We start from the raw sequence: 18,807 nt of genomic DNA, 5'->3' as shown, positions 1-18,807 counted from the left end.
CTTTATTCACATATATATATATATATATATATATTATATGTATGTATGTATGTATGTATGAAAGTGCAATAAGGTTATCATAACATTGTTGACAACACCTACATTGTGTGTGCTCTTCTCTCCCGCGTCTCCTGCATCCCTTTCAAGAACTTATGATGAGACTGTCCATATGACTTAGAATGAGACTTTTGAGAGTCTCTCCATGGCAGTCATTATCGCTCCTACCATTATTGCCTGTAATTGTCAAAGAATGAAAGGTGCGAAAAGCATTGACATTCTTTCTATTAGCCTCTTTATTCAAGAGCACACCATCTACGTCCTACAATTTTAGCCCATCAGCAAGCAAATTTGCACATATAGCAATATGGAATGTGTCCCATGACGGAAGCAATGTAACTACTAAGAACAAGGGAGGAAAATTGTCCTTAAAGTTAATTCCCACGCAAAGATAAGTGGCTGAAAATAGAATGAAACTTATTCAAGTGGACAGATATGGAGGTCCTCTCCTTCATACAAAGGTCCATGAGTTGCTTCAACCAATACATCTAAGAGGTAGGGCTTTGCTTGTCATAAACATTGCAAATCTTATCCCATAACTCCCATGCAAGCTATTTATCATAGACAACATTATAGTAGACATGCTTAGAGAGTAATAAAATGATTATAAATTTACATAACTCATCCAATTTAGCCCAATCCTCTGTATCAAAGCATTTGGGCTTTATACCCTCATGTCTCAATGGCATAATCTGCAATTTTTGCACTAGAACTTACCCTATTTATGCCTTCCAAAATTTGTAATTTATGCCATCCAACTTCTCGATGTTAAAGATAGCAATGTCATTTGACCCACCAGTCATAATGCAAAATATAAAAGCACAATCTTAGACAAACAAGCTACTATAAATGACAATAAAACATCCACAAAATCATAGCCAAATCAAGGGCTAAGCAAGAGAAATTGCTAGAAGGATAAGTTGTCCACTAACTGTAATCAAGTAACTATCAAATCCAAGTGCCTATCCTCAAATAGAATACATAAAACTAAAATGACAGGCTACTATAATAAATTATAATACACCAATAACCACGGATGAGAAACCAAGAAATAAAGACTAGGAACAATCGACAGCACTGAAGGCTGTCACAAGTACAATGTGTCAGTAACCATACATGCGGTAGATAGAGACATCATGTATATAAGAGATTTGAGGGTAAAGAGAGGAGAGTTGCCAAATGCATAACCCACTGAGCATAAATATCACTAACAATACATTGACAGACATAAGTGTTAGGTCCAAAGTAAGTGATTAAATCAGGCCACTATAGGGTAATTGTGTCCAATACATATCAAGAGAGCATATACATGGAGCAAGTGTCCCACACTCTCGGTGAAAGTGAGCTCAAGCTCAACTGGATAAATCCAAATCTCTATGTAACATCTAAAGTAGCACAAATAACTCCTAGTGGAACAAAATTGAATGTCAAATGAGCAATGCAAGCCTAAAACATCAAGTACATGACATTCGAGTATCCAAGATACATGAACCATAAGTCGAGAGCATAAAATCCAATAGATTCTTTAAGCATGTAACTACATAAGTCACTAAAGTAACCAAGGTATGTAACCATCGCCAAGATTGATGTAACAAAGTTCAAATATCAGCTCAAAAGCATGCCATAGCATATCAAGAAGTATACATAACAGCCGAAGTAGCGGTATATCCACTGAGTATCCCGTAAAACATCAATGAGCATTAGGCATAAGCTTTTCACTAATAAATGCTTGTTGCCTTATTAATACAACATTGAAATGACAATGAAATTTGAGCTATTTCAAGCTTAGATCAATCTCAAAAGCATAACCATACCATCCAACCACCAAAATAGCATCCTTGAAGCATTAAACATGCATTATGGAGTTTACTATTTGTTTTTAAACTAGAACTATTCTGTTTTGTGTGAAATAGAGAATAGAATACTACATAGAATCAACTCTCTGAGTACCCAAATCTGTAGCTCTCATTGCTTTCCTTGTTTTTAGCTATAGAACGTCTAAATCCGATACCATATACAAAAGTTATGGCCAAAATATGATAATGCTATCAAGCTGCCATAGCTATCCACAATTTCTACAACATGCTTTGTATCTAATCAAAATGGATAAAATGGTTGCTCCTCATCAGTTCAATAAGCACTCAACAAGGCTCAACTAAGCCTTGGAAAGCTCCTCAACAAGTGTAGAGCAAGTTGGAACAAGTCAAGAGAAGGAAAGACTCAATGCATACCTTGAGAGGAAGAAACAATGGCTACCATGAAATCTTGAGTTAAAGCTTTGAATTTGGGTTGAAGCAAAGGATGAAGAAGCTCCTCGAATGGTTATCTCTAATACCAATTGAAAGGTAGATCCCCAATGAAAGCACATAAGCGAAACTAAGAGTAAAGCAAGAGCTATGGCAGATAGAGCAAGAGAGCAAGAGAGAGAGACACCATATGTGTAAACTCCAACAATCACAATGTGTGACCGGCCTTCCCTTATTCAAATGTCACTGTGAAAGAATAAACAATGAAGTAATAGTGATGGGTGCTTGCCACCTGTGATTTACAAGTGTGTAGGTATCATCAATGTAATGAATACATAGGCGGTTAGGCACATGTGCCTTTACCCCCAACACATAAGAGATATCCAAGCAACAATGAGATCTACCAAGTTGCAACCAACTTACTTCTCATGAATAGTGAAGCTCATTACGTATCAAATAAAAATCAGTCCACAGTGATCAATAACTAGAAAAATAGTGTCTATATAAACCAATGAGCATATAGAGGGATCCCATAGGCTCCAAAGAGGCTAAGTTCTATAATAAAAATTGAAAGAGTTCCCACTAGAGGCAAACTAGAATATTCGAGAGGGGAGCATTTAAATGACATAAATATCCAAGCCTATAGATAGAAGTTCACTGACTAATGCAACCTCTACTAAATATAAAAACGAAAGCTCAAGCTCAAAGATGAGCATATTCAACATAACCAATAGCGATAAGCATGCATATAATTCAAAGGCATTCTCGAGTGACTCCAAATGTCACAACGTGTGACCTAACTTCCCTTTATTATTCCATAATAAAGAATAAAGATTAAAGATGACACTGATGGGTGATCTCCACTTGCACTATACAGATGTGCAGACACTAAGTATAAGATAAATATAGGCAGTTATGCATCAGTGACCTTTAACCACCCAACAATACAACCCTCCATTAACCCACAACATCAATGTGCTTCTTGTCTTCATCTTTTAACCTTTTGGCTTCAGTTGGATCACTAAGAATCCTATGGTTCTTTTCTCTCCAGGTGGAGTATAGTTCCTCTACCACTATATGGATATGACTCTTTTTATTTGTTGGAGCTTCATCTATGTATCTTGAAATGAAAAGTGAAACAAAGAAAGAACTATAGCGTTCAAACATATGTTTTTGAGTGAGTTCTAAGATAATGCAAATGTAAACATGATGGAAATTTTTACGCCTTAGCAAATCAATCAACTTGATAAGTTTATTGCCTTTAAGGATCCAATTGATGTAGCATGCTACTCTCAAATACACAAAAGGAGGAAACATGATAGCTAGAAAGAAAGGAGACAAAGCATTCAAAAGCATTTTCATACAAAAAATGCGTGCTCTAGGTACTAAAAACAATAACTTAGCAATTTTCTTGTCTATTACAATAACAATAGTGCCTCGAGCTTCTTCCAATGGTGTGTCATGAGAGAAAGAAAGACAAATGTTGAGAAGGCTTCTTATAATGCAAATGTGAGGAAGGAACAAAGAGAAATAACTTTTGAGTAGGAAAGAGAATAAGAAGAAGAGAAAAAAGTAAACAAAACAACAAAAGAATATATGGAAGGTAAAAATGAGAGATTTGAGAAAGTTAAGCTGAAAAATAAAAAGTGATTAGAATTTAAGTTAGCATCTAGTGGTCATAATCAAATTTCTTAGAAAATGGAATATTGTTTTTGAGGTCCTCATCACAATGATTGAGAATGGAGTCATTAAACACGAAAGTAAAGAGAAGAGTGATGACTAGTTCTTATCAATGGCCCATTTTGTCATTGCTAGACAAACTGAATAAAGCTAAAAATTAGCTTGTTTCTTTTTTGTGTTGATGGTATGCAGCATCAAACTCATCTCCCAATATATCCATCCTCTATGTTACTTTTTGTGCTTGTATCATTAGGGAAAGTATGAACTCAAAAAGGTCCTTTTAGCTTGGGAGTTAATGACTTCCCTGATTGCAAGAGATTTGAGGTGGAGCAACACAAGAGGAAGTGGTGTGCACATTTTACCCACTTCATTCTTAGACCTACCACTTATAAGCTTGTGCCCATGCGTCTCTTTTACCCCCTTTTACCATCTACTTCCCCCTTGGCCTGGCACTTTTCTTGCCCTCCCCTACGTCAAGTGGGTTCTACTAGGCATCCAAAAAAGGAGTCTAAAATTGGAAAATGTTCCCCTTCCCACTCCTTGTTTCTAGAAATGGCTTTTCTTTCCCCAAAACGTCTTTGTATGTCATATATAGTCAAGAAAATCATTGTTTTGGGTATATTTCTTCAAGAAATGCTTCCATCTTGGTCATTCTCTTGCCTCCAATCCACAAATCTTCACATCTAATCCCTCCTTCGATGATCACATAGTCATAGCCATGCAATGACGAAAATATTCTACACAATCCCTAGTTTCTCCCTTTCTTCCATCTCTATTTTTATCACATTTTTGAAGTCTTCTTACTTGCATTCCTCTCCTCCCAAAAAACATTCTTCTCAAATCCATTTCAAGGGCATCTAGATGTCAACAAACATGATCTCATTATTCTATCTCTCCTATCTATGTATACTACACAAAGGAAGGATGGAGCAATGTTCAAGAAGGATTCATGGGTTTACATACAACCTTTAGCAATTAGGGCCAAGATGGTAGCCTTGGGTTTCATGAGTCCATGACACAAAGGAGTTGAAATTACATCCTAGGACTACTCATTGATAAGTCTTCCCCTCAATTTGCAAGTTGTTGTTTTCATTTTCTTAGTTTTCCATTTATAGTTGAGGTTTTAATTCTACTCTCCTATAAAAAAATTTCCCTTCAAATATTGTCAAGGATCAACCTTTGAAAAGGTTGATTGTGACATATAAAGCTTTATATGCGAATGTAGCTGAGATCTTCTAGCTCGCAATATTTTCTTCTATAGATTTATGTATGCAATGTGCCTATATCAGTTAATTTATATGGTTTTCTTGAATTACTTCATTCTTCAACTCTCAAATTCTTGAAATGGCCCATTTTGAACAATTGCTTGCTTTGGACATTGAAGTTGAAGATCATACATGATATTCATAGTTCACTAAATTTTGGAAAAGCTTCAAGATCAGTGGACCTTTCATGGTCCATTTCATGCATATAGTGCCTATATCAGTGTTGAGACATTGCATATCTAAAGTATGAAAACAAACTGGTCCTTTTAATGTGTCATGATCCTTTGATGTGTTAAGATACAAATATATACGTTGCCACTAAGCCCATTCGAACTAATGCGTAAGGGTAATCGGACATGCAAAACTATAAAGCCGTGGATAGGGACCTATAGAGGTTCAATGTCTGCCACCTAGTTGTGAAACTACAAAGGACATGACCTATGTTTGAACTAGTTTATGCAATCAACCCATTGTTTCTTTTCTAGTGCCAGATGAAATCTCTAAGGTTTCATACAGACCTTCCCAACTTCAAACCATGCAAACTTGTAGAAGGGAAATATGGATGCTAAAATACCGTGATCCATCGCAAAGAATGCTACATCACCACTGATCTGGCCAATATCTCCTAATCCACTTATGAAATTCATGCAATGAACCATGTCTATATTCCAACTAATTCATTCCAATGTGAAATGAGAACGATGAAGATGCACAGGGGTAGGAGCTTCTCTTTCGAGAGTAGGAGAATGTAACAATGAGTACTACTCTTAAGGCCTTCTTCGTTGACGAGCCTCAGGATTATGGCAGGATGAGCTCCATAGCAGCAGCTTGCGGGAGTGCACGCCACCTCCGTTTGACAAGCCAAAGCTCTTGTGCTGCATTCAGGCAGGCGCCACCAGGAGTTTTTAGAGAGGAGCTCTGGGCTCTGAAGTACGGAAAGGCATGTTCCTTCACCATTGCCACACGCAAGATACAGCACACAGCTTGCAGCAAGCGCCTCGGCAGCCTCATTACCGCCGTCGCTTCCTCCTTCACCCCTGTCAAAGAGGAAACAATCGCTCTGCCCCTGGATTATTATCAGGTCCACAGCATTGTTTGTCATCATCGATATTGTCTCCGCTCTTCCTGGTTGTTGTGCACACTTTTTGTACCGTCAGAATGTATTATAGGGTGTCATGGACGAGACTGATGCAGTTTCAGTGAATATTGAGATTGCAAAATTGGCAAACAGAGTCGAAGCTGCAACGTCTGTTTTCTCATAATACCAAAATCAAGGCATTTGGAATCATGCAATTTGTCATGTTCACACAGTACCAAATGTGCTATGCATTGCTGGTTTTCTAAACTTAATTCATGGCAAGTGATGAAGCATGCTTTCCATACATTTCGCCTTATGACAGTAGTTAAACAATGAGATACACCTACATAATTGCTTACCATTCTGATATTTTATCAGCAACAACTCGCTGGTTCTGGTCCAGGGACTTGGCTCAAGAACATATGTTGGAGTCAGTTCTTTTAAATCTAGTCATGTTGGTAATGTGAAGATAAGTTTTATAATTGGCTAGGGCCTTTGAATTCTTCTAGCTTTTCTGTAGATGCAATACTGTGAGATTTTGCTCAGTTTATTAACATTCAAGGTCTTTACATAGTATGATGGAAAGTTGCAGTGAACTATTGAAGCCTAGATGGGTTGAAACTCAACCCGTTGGGTTGTTTCATACTGACACTTTCCGCTTGAGATACACAGTAAAATGCTTGGTCATTGATAGATTTTATGTGTTCTCTATAAAGCACCCATCTATCTGTACCTCACAAGAGAGCTTCGATGATTTATTAAGCGCCCTCGGATAGCTAGAGCCCCTTTTGTAAGGCAATACTTACATTCTTGCACAATACTAGGATGAATCTCTGCATATGGATTCACAAACTTTATGTGAATTTCGTAAGCTCAAGATTGTAAGTCAGAGTTTTGTCTTTTGTAGCATGCAAAGATCTTAATGGTCTCTTGTGTAGTTATCAGGTGCTTTTCATGCATTTAAGCCTTTTGAAAGACCTCAGTAGACTTTTTATTTGGTCTTCTCACACTCCTCATAGAGAAATTTGGAGCATCAGCATCCTTTCAAGAAAGCCTCCTCTAGAGTATATTTTTACTTGTGCCCATTAAAAAAAATCTCAGTTTCAATGAATCTTTTTTCAAGGAATCAGCTTCAGTATTCTGTTGGCCTGCTTAAGGGAATAAGTAATCATAGAAGAAGTTTTGGCTCTTGAACTCAAATTTAACTTTATGCATGGACTATTCATATTGACTACTGCAGATACTTGGGGCAGATACACACTTTTTGGCTGATGCAATTGTAAGAGCATATGATCAACTTGTGAACAATCCACCTGGAGAAGGGTTTAGCCAAAGTGCTCTAGTGGCTCGTCAAGAAATTTTAAGAGGAGCCTGTGAGACACTAGCAGATCCAAGTCTGCGTGGAGAATACAATGAGAGCCTTGCTGAGGATGAAGCTGGAACAGTCACGGTGGATGTCCCTTTTAGCAAGGTAGGTATAACTTTCTGCCAGATTGAGCAACTATGAAGGAATGAGCAGCATTAGTCAGGGGAAGTCTGGTATGTTACGATAGCTTGTATTAAACTGACTACCTGTCCGAATAGATGGTTTTAAAGCAACTTGTTTCCAGGTTCCTGGGGCACTGTGTTTGCTTCAAGAAGCTGGTGAAATGGAAGTCGTTTTGCAAGTTGGCCAGACTCTTTTGCAAGAACCACTATCCAAGTCCTTTCGCTGTGATATTGTGTTGGCTATGGCTTTGGCATATGTGGAGCTCTCTCGAGAAGCAGCAGCGGAATCACCACCCGCAATTGTGCAGAGTTGTGATATGTTAGAACGTGCTCTGAAGCTGCTTCAAGTAAGAGGCTTCAAACTGTTATATGCTGTTACTTTCATTCTGTTTCTTTGGTTTTGGGTTCTGTATTGTGTTTTTCTAGGTGAATAAATAAAATGTTCTTCCCAGTATTTGAATACTTTGACCATAGCGACATGTTTTTGGTGACAAATATAAGAAGTGCAACCATTAAACATCTCATATTCAAGAAGTCACGGAGATGTTATTCTGTTGGTTGCGGCTTCTGCCTGTTCTGAGATTAGGGAAATATGCTGGCATAGTTACCAAGGACAGGGAACGGGAATGGGAACGGGACCCCCTGGACGCCCAAAGTTAGGGAACGGGAACGGCATATATATATGTATATACATATATACATATATATACATATGTATATACATATATACATATATATACATATGTATATACATATATACATATATACATACATATATATATGTATATACATATGTATATATATGTATATATCTATATACATATATGTACACACACACACACACACACACACACACACACACATATATATATATATATATAGAGAGAGAGAGAGAGAGAGAGAGAGAGAGAGAGAGAGAGAGAGAGAGAATCAACTTTGAGAAGATCATGGTAATACGGTTATTTGTGCCTCTTGGTGGCATGTGCTTAACTCCTCGAGACCAATTAAGACAACCCGGTCTTTTCTCCTTTCTCATTTGATTGCATCCTGGCAGGAGATCTTACATTTTTCAGTTTGACGCTCTACTGAGATTCGCAAGGAGGCGAATTCACTGCAAGGAGAGGTCTTACAAAGATATGCATAGACTCGAGTTTAATCGGATGGCTCGTTTGGGGTTGCAGACAGTTTTTGATGGTGTTATTCTTGGGCAGTCCTGTCTTTACTCTTTTTGGCGTATTCGTCAACACTTTCGGGTCCGCCGTGGATATTGTGATATCTGGTCATCCATACAGGTCAGACTTCAGAGGTTCTCTCCTTTACGAGTGCTACAACCATTGTATCCATGGCGTGACTGGAAGTTTGTGATTCCAGTTGATTTTGAGAAGAGGTCTGCTAACCAGCTATACCATTAGATGGTGGAGGCCAAGAGATGCATCACTACAAAGGTGAATAAATTATGGCATATTAGGGACGGCAAAAAGAAGTGGCAAGAAAGATTCCTTCAGCTTTGGAAGTCTAAGGTTCCCTATCAGGGAAAAGTCTTCTTGTGGAGACTGCTGACTGGTGGTCTTCCAACTGGAGAGGTGCTGCGTGCTCGAAAGATCTCTGTTGGTCATTGTGTATTTTGCACTACATGTGATGAAACATTGCTTCAGTTTTTTGCCTCTTGTCCAGTAGCGCGACAGATTTGGTGTTTTATTTCTTGCGTCTGGCTCGTGGCGACTTATCTCTGGATAACAGCCCGGTCATGGATTATGGGAAAGTTGCCCTCCGTGCCTTCTTTGCATTCTGATTATTCTTGCCTATGAGACCAAAATGTTGCATACAAAATGTCTGCAAGATTTCAAAAGTCCCAGTGAAGCTAACGTTTATGCTATGTTGAACTAAATTGAGTAGGTACAAAATGATATCTAGACTAGATGCAATCTAGAGGTACTCCCAGTGCGGTGTGGAAGTGCTCTTGGAGTGTTCATCCTAGGATATCCCGCATGGGTGTCTAACATGAAGAGACTAAAGCGGCGGGGCAGGGCCCTCCGATGGCGGCGTAGTATCCCTTGTATCTTCGACATGTGTCTTCTGCGGGGATGGGGGCCGGCAGGGCGTGGGCGCTGAGCTTTGCCTCTCGCTGTGGCTATTTCTAAGGTGGTCCCCCAGGGTCGGGAGGCCGGTTGGGCTGGTGGGTGCTCGGTGGTGTGGAGGGTAGCTGGTATTTGGTAGAATTTGTTGAGTGTGGGTTGGTTGGTGGCTCCTTGTCTTTGCTCCATGGTTCGTAGGAGGTGGTCTCTGTGGCGTCATATTTCCAGTGGAAAGAGCCCCAGGCATCTCTGGTCTTTGAATTCCATCACCTTAGAGAGTGGTCCGAATCCTTCGCTGAATAGGCAGTGGAAGTGTCCCCGGATTTCGTAGTACACTGGGCATCTACAGATATAGTGTTCCTCTGTCTCTGGCTCGAGATGGCAGAGCTGACAGATTCGGTCTTCTGGGGGGAGGGGGTTGGCCCCGTATCTACCCGTTTCGACCTGTAGTTGGCCTCAATACTTGGTGTCCCTTGAGGTATTTCTTTAACTTATATTGCAAGTGAATGGAGTACAAGTGAGATCCTTCAACCTCCTCCACTAATGTGAGTGCCTTTTGTTGCTACAAATGATCAGTAAGCCTTCAAAACAAGTTGCCCCTTGATTTGCTAGGGGGTTGTCTTCACCCGTGCTCCTTGGGAAATAAATTAGCCCCAGATTCAATGCTGGATGGCAGGCCTCTTGAATCCTCAAGAATGATAATAAGAAGCCCAAGTGTCCACATTGTCGAAAGGATACTCATTTGGAGAAGTGTTAGTAGAAGTACCTCCATTTGAAGCCCAAGGAGGGGTCTAAGGATTCAAAGGCTCCCAAACTACCACTGAGTTCGTCTTCGTACATGTGTTTGAGGAGGAGAATACTGCTCTTGCTTCTTCCACCATGGAGAAGCCTTGGCTCTTGAACAACAGGGTTTCTTTCCATATGACCTATTGACAAGATTGGCTTCAGGACAGGCGTTCTAGAGGGAGATCTGTCACCTTTGGGGACAATTCTTCCGTACCCATTCATGGAGTGGGGACCATTCCCTTATTGTCGGATTGGTAATATTCTTTAGCCAAAGTTCTTTGTGTACTGGATTTGTGCTTTAACCTATTGTTTGTTCATGGTCTTATATAGCTAGGTATCTATGTCGTTTTTACCTAGGATGCAATGATTGTGGAGGATGCTTCTAGTGAAGTAGTTCTTTGGATAGGTACATAGGAGGGTGGGCTTTATATGCTCATAGCCCTTGCCACGAGAACTTCCCATGAGCTAGGATTGCTTTGGTATGTCCGATATGGGCACCTAAACTTTGATATTATCAAGCAGATGTCTTGGAAGAAGATAGTGGAGGGACTTCCCAATTTCCCTCCCATTCGCACTCTATCCTAGTTGTTTGAGGGGCAATTAGCATTGGCAACACCATCCACAAGTTGTTGGGAATAAAGGCCCTCGTGCCTTTAAATGTGCTCGGGTGTGAACACACCCTTAGCACTTGTACTTACATATATCTATCTATCTAAAAAAACCTAAAGAGGTACACTCGTCATTGTACCCACAAATTGTGCACACTCTCTACTCTGCTCTCTCTCACTCTCTCTGTCTCTCTGTGCCTAAGGAACAACGACTGTCTTGATCTTTGTGCCTCCCCGTCACTACAAACTGGTATCAAAGCTGCGGTTGAGGTGTTTGTACCTCTCAGAGTTCGAGCAGGACAGGCGAGCAGGTTGTGAGGTCGTTTTCTGACTTGACAAGCAGTCGTGAAGTAGTCAGTCGTCAGGCAACTGACGTGCTGCCAGTCGGACAAGTGACTGGTGGGAGCTGTAGCCGTGGCATCAGGCGGCACTTTCTCTGCAACGGGACCAAACGGGGCTTGTAAAGCAGCTGACGGGTGACCAGCGCAATGGGGACAGGGTGTCGGGCAGCAGCTGGCGAGCTGCACAAGCGACGGAACTGGTGGTGGCCTCCACACGCGACGGACCAGCTGATGAGACGGTGGCTTTGACGAACCACCAACAACGACTTGCACTGCGGGTCAACGGACCCGTCGTTCAATACTTTTTTTTTCCTTCAAAATTATTTTTCTTGAAGTTCCCCTACCGAGGGTTCACTCGTGGAGGCACACCTTCAACTTTTCGTGCAATCCAAGCCCAAAAATTTGGGGCTTTTTCCGAATTTGGGGATCTTAACGCAGAAATGGACAATCTGACTCAGAAATTGCAAAGTCGGTGCACACTTGCTCGGGAATTTTGGGGTTTTTTCACATTTTAGTGAAATTCTTTCAAATTCACTAAAATTAGTGCTCGGAGGACTCGGAAAATTTGGGGATTTGTCAAGATTTGGTGCGAGCAAGATGCAATAGTGATATCTGTCTCAAAAATTGCAGGAATTTGTGACATTTTGCCTCCGACATTTGGGGCTTTTCATGTGCATGCACAAATTGGGCTGAAATTTACCCAATTTCTTGACATTGATGCACATTGGACCCCATGCAATTTGAGGCTTTTGCAGTTTGGGCAAAATTTGTGCATCATTGGGTCATTTTATGTTCATCTAGGTTCAATTCCATGTAATTTGGACATCCAACACTTAGAAAATTTGGGGGTTTTGCTGAAATTGCTCTATTTTAGCAAAATTGGCCTGTTCTACGCATGACAGAGAAAATGCCGATGTGTGGTTGATGCTTTGAGCACAAAATTCTGGGGCTTTTGACCGTGCGTGTCAAATTTTATGCCCGTGGGTACATGTGCAACAGAAATTGCAGCTAAAATTTGGGATTTCTCATGTAATGTGATGTATATGCCCTTGGAACAGCTGTAATCAGTTGTGGAATGCTGTAGCACATGGTTTGGTGCTTCTGAAAATTTATTTACAGATCTGAAATCTTTGCTTCTACGTGGTCATTTATTACTGGTTGGTACTTATTTGTACGTTGGTCACTTGGGTGACATTTTGGGCCTGCATTTGCTGATTTTTTGGTCACATTTGGGCTGAAAATCATGGCTGGCAGCAGTGACAGCAGTAATCTCATGCACATAAAGAAGCTTGAAGGAGCACATAACTTTGCAGTTTGGCAAAAACAATGCTACAATATCCTGTTGCAAAAGGAGCAGGCAAAGCCGATTAAAACCAGAGGGGCAAAGCCCCCGCGGACATGGAATAGGATAATTGGGATGAGTTAAATGAGCTTGCATGCTCAACCATCGAGCTATCGATTTATGATGCCTTGTTGTTTAACATTGAAGGTTTGGATTCTGCATATCTATATGGACTAGACTGGAAGAACTGTATGCACAGAAGAGTGTTGCAAGCAAAGTGTATTGGCTGAAAAAGCTTATGGATTTGCGTATAAAAGAGGGTACAGCAATGTCTACTCACTTGAGTGATTTTAACTCTATTTTCAACCAGTTGGTTGCCTTGAAGTTCTTGATTGATGAAGAATTTAAGGCTACATTCTTGCTTTGCACTCTTCCAGAGAGTTGGGATACATCCAAGACTGCTATGAGCAATTCAAATGCGATTCTTTTGTATGCTGATGCAGAGAGTGCTCTACTCATGGAAGAGATGAATTGGCAGAACAATGCATCCAGTAAGTCTTCTAGTGCTTTGCATACTAGAGGCAGATCATAGCAGAAAGGGGAATCTGATAGCAAGGGACGCATTAAATCACTTGGCAAAGATGTTGAATGCTACCATTGTGGTAAGAAGGGTCACTTTAAACGTGATTGCTACAAATGGAAGAAAGAGAAAGGAAAGGGCAAGAAGACAAATGATAGCAAAGAAGAGAAGAAAGAGGGTCAACCCAAGAAGAGCAGTGTCAAAATTGAAGAGGTGAATGTGGTCACTCATGATAGTGAGGACAGTGGGAATGACGTACTTTTGGTCTCTTCACACTTTGGTGCATATGCTTTACTTGCAGATGCAGATGAGGACATGCATACTTGGATTCTCGATTTAGGTGCTTCCTTTCATGTCACCCCTCATCGAGAGTAGTTCTTTGCCTATACAGAGGGTTGACATGGTGTTATCCATCTTGGGGACAACTATGCGTGTGACATTGTAGGTGTTGGCAGTGTGCAGTTGCAGTTTCAACATGGCTCTGTCTTCACACTTTAGCATGTACGGCATGTATCTCAGCTCAAGAAGAGCTTGATTAGCACAGGGCAGCTAGATGATGATGGTTTTCATACCACCTTTGGTGATGGAAAATGGAAGATCTATAAGGGATCTAGAGTGATTGTCAGAGGTTGTAAAAGTGATACTTTGTATCCTCTCCAGATATCTAGTGTGAGTAATCATGTTGTTGCCGTGACCGAGCAGCCAAGCATTTCTTTGTGGCATGGCCGGTTGGGACATATGAGTCAAATAGAAATGAAAGTGCTTTCTCGTTTGGGTTACTTGTCTTGTCTTCTTTATGCTGATTTTGAGCATTGTGATCATTGTATTTATGGTAAACATACACAGACGTCTCACAAAAAGTCTTTTTCTTTGAAATCTTCTCCTCTAGAGTTAGTACATTCAGATGTATGTCAGAATAAATATTTTGTCACCTCTGTCGATGATGCTACACGAAGTTATGGGTTTATCCTATTTGTAGCAAGGATGAAGTGCTTGACAAGTTCAAAAAATTATTGGCATTGGTTGAAAATCAAATTGATAAGACACTCAAGTGTCTTTGCTTTGATAATGGTGGGGAATATGTGTCCAAGGCCTTTCAAGCATTTTGTGACAGCAAAGGGATAAAGAGAGAGCTCACTGCTCCTCAACAATCTAGCCAAATCTGGTGTTTTAACATTAGTTGAAGTTGGAATAAACCTAGCCATTTTGGTTAACCTATCCACAATCACCCACACAGAGTCGTGTCCCCTCTGTGTTCTGGGTAACGCAACAATAAAGTCCATGGAGATACTCTCCCATTTTCCCGAAGGAATCTCTAATGGGTGGAGAAGTCCTCCCATTTTCAATCTTTCAGCTTTATTATCTTGGCATTTATTACATTCGACCACATAGTCAAGGACGTCCTTATTCATTCCAGGCCAATAGAATTGCCTTTTAATAAGACTATAAGTCTTATTAACTCCTGGATGTCCTGCACTAGGGGTATCATGACACTCAAAGAGTATTTGGTGTCTTATTTCTTCATCTTTCGTGACACATACCCTATCCTTGTAGAGTAAATAACCATTAGCAATGGTAAAATTCTTCCACTTGAACTCCATTTGAGCAACCCCTAATGCTCCATTTCCTTGTTGAACATCCTGAGACGTTCCTTCCTCAGTGGAGGCTCTTCCATTTGGATCCCCATTTTCTATTGCTTCCCATATGTTGGAATATGTTGGATCAACTTGGCATTTCCCTTTTAAGGATTCAAGCAAATCGGAAGTGAACTGAGTAAAACTCAATTCATTTATGATGGGCATTCTGCTGAGTGCAACAACCACTATATTATACTTTCCTTTTCTATACCTTATCTCATAATCGAACTCTTGGAGGAGTTCAGCCCATTTGGCTTTACGCCATTGTAGATCTGGTTGGTCATTAAGCCACTTAATGCTTTCATGATCCGACAAGATTAAAAGTTTGGCACCGTACAGATAGTGCCTCCATTTCTTCATTGCATGTACTATTGCATACAACTCCCTCTCATAAACAAAATAATTCCGTTTTGCACGGTTTAATTTCTTGCTTTTAAAAGCAACTGGTCGACCTTCTTGTAATAAGACCGCGCCTACTGCCCTATCACTGGCATCAGCTTCAACCACGAATGGTTTATTGGGATCCACAATTAATAGTACTGGGGCTATAGCAATAGCTACCTTAAGTTTTTGAAAACTTTCATTTTGGTCTATTCCCCAATTAAAGCTCTTTCCTTTGCCTTTAAGTTGGTCTGTCATTGGAACAACTATCTTGGCATAATCTCGAATAAAATCTTCGATAAAATCCAGATAAACCTAGGAAGATCTGCAGCTCTTCCAGGTTCCTTGAAGATGGCCATTTAATAATTGCCCTTACTTTTTCTGGATCCATCTTGATTCCCTCATTCGAGATAATATGCCCCAAATATTTGACCTCTTGTGCGAAAAATTCACATTTAGTTTTCTTCGCATAAAGGGAATGGGTTCTTAACAATTGGAATATTAATCGTAAATGTTCCAGATGTTCTTTTCTTGATTTACTGAAGATCAAGATATCATCCAAGAAGACTACTACAAAGTGTTCTAGATAGGGCCGTAATACACTATTCATCAGCTTCATAAAAGTAGTTGGTGCATTAGTGAGGCCAAAAGGCATCACCAAAAAATCATAATGCCCATATCTAGTACGTATGCTGTCTTAGGAACATCGTGTGCCTTAATTCTTACTTGGTGATAGCCTGATCTTAAGTTTGTCTTTGTGAATAAATTTTCCCCTTGTAATTGATCAAAAAGATCCTCCATTCTGGGCATAGGAAATTTATTCTTCACCGTTATTTTATTAAGTGCTCTATAATCAACACAAAGTCGCATAGAACCATCTCTTTTCTTTACCAATAAAACTGGCAAAGCCCAAGGTCAATTGCTGGGTTGTATAAACCCTTTATCAAGGTAATCCTTAATTTGTCTTTCGACTTCTTGGTGCTGTGTTTCACTTAACTTATAAGGTGGTTTAGAAATAGGGTGTGTATCCCTATCTATGTCAATTGGGTGATTTACATCACCCCTATCTGGTGGAAGGCCACTTGGTAAATCAGAAGGAAACACATCTTTAAATTCATCTAACAAACCACTTAATTCATTACTTACATTCAACTCACAAACATAAGAAAATTGTTGCTTTATATTACAAAAAGTAAAAGTGTCCTGTATAGGAAGGGACCATAACATATATACCTCACAAGCTTCCTTCTTTATCAGCTTCTGAACTTCAATGGAACACATCAAAGGGTTATCAGATACTTCATGTTCACCTTGAATCACAAAAGTCTTACCATCCCTTTCAAATTCCAATGTATTATGATGATAACTGCGCTTTAAGGATGGTTCCAATCCCCATAGCCACTCCCTCCCTAAAGCAATATCGGCTCTCTCCATATTCATAATTTGGAAATCAAGCTTATCTTTATATCCTTGGATCTCGATTTCCAAATTGGATACCATTGTATCCCATATTTTATTATCCTGACCTTGCATTATATGAACAACATATTGATGCTCACTCTTTTGTTGGGAAAGTTTCAATTTTTTGACAAGTGCATAATTTATGAAATTGTGGGTGGCGAAGTCATCAATCATGACTCCAACCCTCTCTCCTGCTATCAATCCATGCACTCTAACTAAATCATGTGGCCCGAAAGTAGACTGCCACATAGAAGTTGACATACAACACCTGTGTTGTACATCCTTGTGCAAGACCTCTAAAGATTTATACTTTTCATGTCCCTTTAATTCCAGGGTCTGCACTACATGGATTTGTTTCTCTTTTCCCTTGCCCTTGTCCCTATCTCTTCCTTTATCTTCCCCCTTTTTCCTTTGAGGGTAATTCCAGGCAGCATAGTTAGGAGATAGGCAGTTGAAACACAAACTTTCTTTTTTGGCCTTATCAAAGTCATCTTGACTTAATGTTGGCCTTACATATTGTTTCCTTTCCAAGGGTTGTTTCTTACCCTTAAGGAATGGCATTTTCCTTTTAAATTTGCCTACAAATTTTGAGGCTTCAAATTCCTTAGTCTTGGGCTCCGTATCAGTGAGACTAGTGAGTGCACCTGGATGCGTATTATCTTCATTGATTAATGCAAATTTAATTGCCTCTTCAAGTGTCTTGGGTGAACTCCTTTTCACTTCCTTTTTACAGGCCTTATCTAGTCCCCTTATGAATCCTCTTGTCTTTTGAAATTCATCTATTCCTTCCAATTTGAGGATTATCTCACGATACTCCTCGAGATATGTCAGCAAAGGTTTTCCTTTTTGTCTGACATAATCCCAATCTTCCCAATTTCTTTCCATTTCATTTTCAGGAAGGAATTCTTTCAAAAAGACCGATTCAAATTGAGCCCAAGTTTCAGGTATTTTATTTGCCTCCTTTAAAGTTCTCCACCATTTATATGCCTTTGGCTCCAAGGTTAGACTGGCCTCCAACGCTTGGAGATGTGGTGGAGTACTCTTAAGTTTGTGTAAATTCTCCCATTTTTGGAGAAAATTAAAGATAGTGTCTTTATTTCTGTCTTTTTCCTCCTCGTGAAACTGAGGGGGTTTCATATCTTTTAACATTGGGTTATCCCTCAGCTTTTGGTGGGGTTCCCTAAGGTCTCGCATAGTCACATCTAGATCTTTTGATGAAGATGGAATATTTGAGGTTTCTATCTTACCTTTATCTCTTTCTAGTAATAAGGCTAATTGGGATTTTATTTCAGTAAGTTCTTGAGTTAGCAACTCCATTTGAACCCCCTGTGCTTGCACACGAGCAGTTAGATCATCAAATTGTTCTCGTGTAGCAAAAAATTCTTCCCATTGTTCTTCTTGTATTTCCGTTTCATGGAGATCCACCATAGGATGGTCCCCGGAACTAGAGCCTTCGGTTACCTCTCTTTCTCTTTCCCCTCCATTGATACACTGGAATTAGAAAGCAAATATAAGAAATTTGCATACAAGATGAGGTACTTCCTTGATTACAGTAATAGGGCAGATGTCGATGGCCTTTATAGCTTAGTGATAGCAAAAAGCGTGAGGAATAGTTCGACTTTCCTCCAATCTGTGTAGGTCGCGTGGGAATAAGGTCTGTCGGGCAGGAATACAGGATAAGGATGGGATTAAACAAACCCCCCCCCCCCCCCCCCCCCCCCCCCCCCCCCCCCCCGTATCAGTGAGACTAGTGAGTGCACCTGGATGCATATTATCTTCATTGATTAATGCAAATTTAATTGCCTCTTCAAGTGTCTTGGGTGAACTCCTTTTCACTTCCTT

At 40.0% G+C, this 18,807-nt stretch overlaps 1 protein-coding gene across 2 annotated transcripts in view; it reads left to right on the top strand.

The window, feature by feature from the left end:
• Positions 1-5,856: 5,856 nt before the first annotated feature.
• Positions 5,857-18,807, top strand: part of LOC148024826 (protein ACCUMULATION AND REPLICATION OF CHLOROPLASTS 6, chloroplastic-like) — a 34,182-nt gene continuing 21,231 nt past the window's right edge. Inside the window, exons 1-3 of one of the 2 annotated variants that reach the window (XM_087694476.1) lie at positions 5,857-6,329; positions 7,567-7,797; positions 7,937-8,161. In XM_087694476.1, coding sequence (XP_087550602.1) covers positions 6,003-6,329; positions 7,567-7,797; positions 7,937-8,161 — 783 coding nt within the window. In that variant the 5' untranslated portion in view covers positions 5,857-6,002. The remainder of the gene's footprint in view (positions 6,330-7,566; positions 7,798-7,936; positions 8,162-18,807) is intronic. The other variant, XM_087694475.1, reaches the window with a different exon arrangement.

Source organism: Lygodium microphyllum, chromosome 15, assembly GCF_053477565.2.
Source record: "Lygodium microphyllum isolate KBCC chromosome 15, Lygodium_microphyllum_v1.1.10, whole genome shotgun sequence".
Lineage (NCBI taxonomy): Eukaryota > Viridiplantae > Streptophyta > Polypodiopsida > Schizaeales > Lygodiaceae > Lygodium > Lygodium microphyllum.
This window is presented reverse-complemented; position numbering and strand designations above follow the sequence as displayed.